Genomic DNA, 6306 nt, shown 5'->3' with positions numbered 1-6306 from the left:
CTTGACTCTGGATATAACCTGACCATAAACACTCAAGCTGGTTATCTCTGTGCAACTATTTCCAGAATGCCTTTTCTACATGACTCTACAGTTCAGGCTAAGTTAAACCTCCAGCTGCAGGAGAAAATGTGGCCTTTGGAGGAAAACAGAGTAAATTATGGAAGCCAGGAAGGATTCAGATATCTGAAAAGTGCAACAGTAGTTTATCGAACCACCGCATCACCTGTTATCCATGTTAACTGCTCTTGGTTTTAGAGGCCATCATCAAGACTGCTACTCCAGATAGATAGTGTGATATCAAGCAATAATTCTTCCACCATTTATCATTAACTAGATCTCCACAAACCAGCACGTGATTTGCAACAGAAACTCTGAATATATGACTTACCCGGTGCATTTCGTAAATCGGCAACTGTCCGGTTTTTTAAATAGTTCATACTGAAAACCAGTGATTTTTCTACTGATGTCCATTTGTGGGGTGGCCTGGATAAAGAGTGCCCCCTGATCCATACCAAAGCAGTACACTTTGTTCGGGATGTAGTCCTCTTCAGCCACAAGAAGTTTCAGATCACCAGCCTTTTCTAAATAAATATTAGATCCTTTGGAATCTTTGTAGGGCTTGATGCAGACAGTCAAGTCTTTGTGCGGCAGTACTATATTGGTTCTTAAGTTAATCCTCAGAGCTCCAGTTAGGATACAACCATTCCAAGGAGCCTTCAGAACATCGCAGGTATACCTGTTCCACATCTCTGGAGTGAGTGTTGTGCGTTAAACCACTAAGAGAAAAAAAAAATAATCATAATTAAAATCTTTACATTTGGGGAAGTTTGCAAAAGGAGGATTTTCTTGCAATTATCACCTTACATTAATTTACTTATTTTTAACTTGCAGTGGAGGGAATAATATTTAGAATAGTTTAGAAAAAAACATAGAACAGTAGAACTGTCTGAAGAAGGGTCTCATAGAAACATAGAAAATAGATGCAGGAGTAGGCCATTTGGCCCTTCGAGCCAGCACCGCCATTCATTATGATCATGACTGATCATCCAAAATCAGTACCCCCGCTCCGGCTTTTTCCCCCATATCCCTTGATTCCCTTAGCCCCAAGAGCAAAATCTAACTCTCTCTTGAAAACATCCAGTGAATTGGCCTCCAGTGCCTTCTGTGGCAGAGAATTCCAGATTCACAACTCTCTGTGTGAAAAAGTTTTCCTCGTCTCAGTCCTAAATGGCCTACCCTTTATTGCTAAACTGTGACCCCCTGATTCTGGACTCGACCTGAAACCTCACCCATTCCTTCTATCCAGAGATGCTGCCTGTCCTGCTGAGTTACTCCAGCATTTCATGTCTCATCTTCGGTGTAAACCAGCATCTGCAGTTCCTTGCTATACATAGAACAGCAGGGCACAGGAACAGGCCCCTTCAGCCCACAATATCCATGCAGTTCATAATGCCAAGATAACCAATCTCCTCTGCCTGCACGTGATCCATACCCCTCCCTACCCATGTGCCTCCTTAAAAGCCTGGTAAACGTCACTGCCACCACGTATCTGCCTCCACCACCACCACACCTGGCAGTGTGCTCCAGGCACCCACCACCCCCAACCAGGAGATGACAATAACTTCAATGGAAGAAAGAATGGACCAAACTTACAGGTACATTCCTTACAGGTATGAGTTTAAAAGAGATTTAGATAGAGCTCTAACTCTAGATAGATAGAGTGTTATCAAGGGATATGGGGAGACGGCAGGCACAGGTTACTGATTGTGGATGATCAGCCATGATCACAATGAATGGCGGTGCTGGCTCGAAGGGCCAAATGGCCTCTGCCTACACCTATTTTCTATGTTTCTACAAAACCAAGGTACTGATTATGGCTCACTTAGAGACAAAAATAACTCAGCCCCTGATCTGGGTTTTATATATTCCAGGTGACTAAGACTGATATTTGATATCTATTCCTTCAGGTCTTGTATGATCCAATTGCAAATTGATCTCTGACACACACTAACCCTCAGCATTTTGTTTTCATAAATTAATGGTTCAATCGGTATACTTTTCCTCAAATGCCTTTTTGGTTTCAAGTTGTCAAATTCCTCCAGCTTTTACATAGTAGTCTACTGATGATCCACAGTTAGGACAGTACTGTACATTGTGGAATACTTCTATCTTTATTTAACTCATAATAATTAAATTAATAATCTTGACCACGCATCTGCAGGGAAAGTCATTTTGTGGATGATAGTATTAATTTACTAATAATGATTTACAATGCTGGAATTTGCTGCTGAGGTTCAATGTACAGACAGAGTCAAAGGTCAGTTCAGTTTAGATTGTATACATGATTTGAATAAGTGAACTTAAGGAAAATAAAAAAGTATTAAGCATCAACAATTTATCTTTGCAAATAAATTTGCAGGGTGTTCTCGTGGCATTGCAGTAAGCCATATTTAATTTAAGTGCTCATTATTTTAAGTTGATTCATCTCATGCTTGTAAAAGCACTGACTGATAACAGGTCACTTTTCATTAGCTTTGGCAAACTTTCCCTGGGTAATGTAAACTTGCTTTGTCTGGAGGACGTCTCCGACCTCCCAGAATCTAATCACCACATGCCAAACAATACCTGCAACTGCACACCAAGGTTTTATGAAGAACAAACAAAACTGCCTCGGTGTTTGGCTAATTAACATGAAAATAATTAGCTGGGGCGTTTAGACCAAGAAAAGGCTGGAAAAGATGGCAAAATCTGCAGAAACGTATACTTTGCTTAAAATGCCTTTCACAATCAGTCTGAAGAAGGGTCTCGACCCCAAAACGTCACCCATTCCTTCTCTCCTGAGATGCTGCCTGACCCGCTGAGTTACTCCAGCTTTTTGTGATACTTTCACAATCACAGTGTAGTATTAGCACACCTGTCAACTGTCCTCAGTCAGGCGAACGACAACAAACAGAGACAGCAGAAGCAACTTCATAACTTATGTTGCCTCAAACGCAAGAAGAAGACCCAGACAAGTAGGAATCCCTAAGCAGAAATTGCAATGTCTTTTCTCTCCGATTGTAACAGCAAGGCTGGAGAGTCTGAAGAAGGGGCTCGACTCTCTCCCTTTTTTCCCCCCAGAGATGCTGCCTGACCCGCTGAGTAAAGTTGCTCCAGCTTTTCGGAATCAGAATTCTGAAATCAGAATTACCTTTATTTGTCATCCAAAAAAACAAGTCTTTTGGACGAGATTTCGTCACCCAGTCCAACAATAGACCAATAAAATAAGCCATGTTTGTGTCTATCTTCGGTTTCAGCCAGCATCTGCGGTTCCTTCCTACAGAGGGCTGGACTTTATGGTGTGTATGCGCCTTTGAGGAACACCGCATAAATATATTAAAGGTGATTCACTGAAAGGTTTGAGAGTGAAGCCGAGCTTTTCTTCCGCCGTTTGTCACTGCAGTTCTCCCCGCCTCTGTGCACATCACCACAGCAGAGTTGCCTGAAGCCACTGGAGCTCAGTCCAGTCCTACCCCACCCGCTCCCTGTACAAGTGCTGCTCCCACTAAGCCAGCGCTCCACCCTCTACCCTGAGTTCATTTACATGTCCCCAGGTGGATTTCCAAACCAGCTGAAAAACCTCGTGCAAAACATCAACTGCTCAATCTGCATTTCTAGAGGATTATTGACACAGAGGGTGGTGGGTGTTTGTAACGAGCTGCTAGAGCAGGTAGTTGAAGCAGGTGCGAAAACAACAATTAAAAGACATTTGCAGAGATACGTGGATAGGAAATGTAAGAAAATAACTGCAGATGCTGGTACAAATCGAAGGTATTTATTCACAAAATGCTGGAGTAACTCAGCAGGTCAGGCAGCATCTCAGGAGAGAAGGAATGGGTGACGTTTCCTCAGACTGAAGAAGGGTCTCGAACCCAGAAACGTCACCTATTCCTTCTCTCCTGAGATGCTGCCTGACCGGCTGAGTTACTCCAGCATTTTGTGAATAAATACCGTGGATAGGAAATGTTCAGTGGAAGGAACTGCAGATAAGACACAAAATGCTGGAGTAACTCACAGCGGGACAGGCAGCATCTCTGGAGAGAAGGGATGGGCGACCTTTCGGGTGGAGACTCCTCTCCAGAGATGCTACCTGTCCCGCTGAGTTACTCCAGCTTTTTGTGTCTACGATGGTGTCGCAACCAACACCCTTTCGCAACTGCGGTTACTCACTGCACTGGGAGATAGATCTTCAGCCAGTAAGTGTGACTCATGTGCCGCTGACGGCAACAGGTGACTTGTTTTCATTGAAACCTCCACATCCAACAGGAAAACAGCGCTTAAAATTATCATTATTATGTTTGAAAACTTACTTAAACACGCAGTTGTACATAATCACAGCTGCGCCGCCGTGCGAACGTTTATTTGGATCAAAGTGGTTGCATTTGAGATGTTTCCCTGCACAGTCAGTATGTGATGGTCCGCAGACAGGTGCTTGTAGTGCTGGGAGTAAGCCAGCAAACGCCAGTGAACCTCTGTAGCCTCTAACTCTGAAACTAAATCACTGGACAGAAGGGGCTCACTGAGTTGACGGGGCTGATCCTGCACTGTATCCAATGTAACCCAACGTTCACTGGATGGACACTGGACATATTGTATAAACACACTAAAACAAAAGCTATATAAGAAAATAACTGCAGATGCTGGTACAAATCGAAGGTATTTATTCACAAAATGCTGGAGTAACTCAGCAGGTCAGGCAGCATCTCAGGAGAGAAGGAATGGGTGACGTTTCTTCAGTCTGGAGAAGGGTCTCGACCCGAAACGTCACCCATTCCTTCTCTCCTGAGATGCTGCCTGACCCGCTGAGTTACTCCAGCATTTTGTGAACTAAAACAAAAGCTGTTGAGGGAAAGTTCCCCTGCTCTTTGCAGACTTGTTTACCAGTTGCATTCTTGTTTACCGAAAACAAAATAGTTGAAGGACGTGTAAACGCAGCAAATCGATACACGAGTGTGTTTAGTCAAAGCGGCGCACACACACACACACACACACAAACTCAGGCTCAGCAGCGAATGCGAACAAGTAGCGCACGTCCCCCAGTCAGAGTAGACCCGGCACCGGCCCCAGCTCAACACACACCGCCCAATGCCAATCCCCAGCAACGGGTGTGGGACACGGGAACCCCCGGGACACCGGCCCCTTACCCCGGCCCGGGTAATCGCGGCATCCCCGCTACGGGGCAGGGTGGCGGGGGCCGGGGCATCCCACCAGCGGACCCGCTCTCCACCTCTCTCTCCTTCCCTCCTCTCTCTCCTTCCCCCCTCTCTCTATTTCTCTTCTTCCCTCTCTCTCCTTCCCTCTCTCCATTTCTCCTTCCCTCCTCTCTCTCTCTCTCTCTCTCTCTTCTTCCCTCTCTATTTCTCTCTCCTTCCCTCTCTCTCCCCTTGTCCTCTCTCTCCCCTTGTCCTCTCTCTCCCCCCCCCCCCCAGTTTTCCCTCCTTCTCTCCCCATGTTCTCCTTCCTCCCCCCTCCCCTCCCTCTCTCCTCTTGTCCTCCTGTGCCCTCTCCCCTCCCTCCCTCTGTCCACAGGTTACAGGTGAGTTACAGGTCTGGCCGCTTACCTTCCCCTCCAGCTGCACTGGTTGCTGAAAGACTGCGACGCGGCGGCTTCACAGACCAGGAGCAGCAGCGCGATCACCGAGTCCAGCACCGCGCTCAACATCTTGTGTCCTTCTGCTGTGCGCTGTCCCGGCTGCCGGGGGAAGGAGAGGAGAGGAGAGGAGAGGAGATGATGCCAGCAGCCCCTGTGTGAGTGTGAGTGTGAGTGGTCGCTCCCCCACGCTCTACATCCTTGTCCGGGGTGCGGGCTGCTAGTTGTTGCTGCTGTCTGTGTGTGTGTTGTTGTCCCCGGCTCACAGCCGCGGCGTCACAGCGCAGATCATCGCCCGCCCCGGTACAGCAGCAGCTCCAGCTCGCTGTGTGAGAGAGTGAGTGAGTGGTGGAGCCAGCCTGGCATTACAGCTGGGAGCCGGGCCCGGCCTCCACTGTGCACCGCCCGCCCCCCCACACACCCACACCCCTCAGCCCCCCCCCCCCCCCCCCCACACACATACCCCGCCCACATCCACACACCGCCCCCCCACACACCCCGCCCCTCCCCCCACCCACACCCCTCAGCCCCCCACACACCATGCCCCCCCCACACACCCGCCCCCCACACACACACCCCGCCCCCCACCCACACCCCTCAGCCCCCCACACACCCCGCCCCCCACACACACACCCCGCCCCCCCCCACCCACACCCCTCAGCCCCCCACACACCCCG

The 6306-nt window shown here is 48.1% G+C and overlaps 1 protein-coding gene across 1 annotated transcript in view; it reads right to left on the bottom strand.

The window, feature by feature from the left end:
* Positions 1–6004, bottom strand: part of metrnla (meteorin like, glial cell differentiation regulator a) — a 35050-nt gene extending 29046 nt beyond the window's left edge. Inside the window, 4 exon segments of the mRNA XM_078400953.1 lie at positions 389–425; positions 427–690; positions 692–776; positions 5601–6004. Of these exon segments, the coding sequence (XP_078257079.1) occupies positions 389–425; positions 427–690; positions 692–776; positions 5601–5701 (487 nt within the window). The 5' untranslated portion in view covers positions 5702–6004.
* Positions 6005–6306: the final 302 nt, after the last annotated feature.

The sequence above is a fragment of the Rhinoraja longicauda genome, chromosome 6, assembly GCF_053455715.1.
Source record: "Rhinoraja longicauda isolate Sanriku21f chromosome 6, sRhiLon1.1, whole genome shotgun sequence".
In the NCBI taxonomy this organism is placed as follows: Eukaryota; Metazoa; Chordata; class Chondrichthyes; order Rajiformes; family Arhynchobatidae; genus Rhinoraja; species Rhinoraja longicauda.
This window is presented reverse-complemented; position numbering and strand designations above follow the sequence as displayed.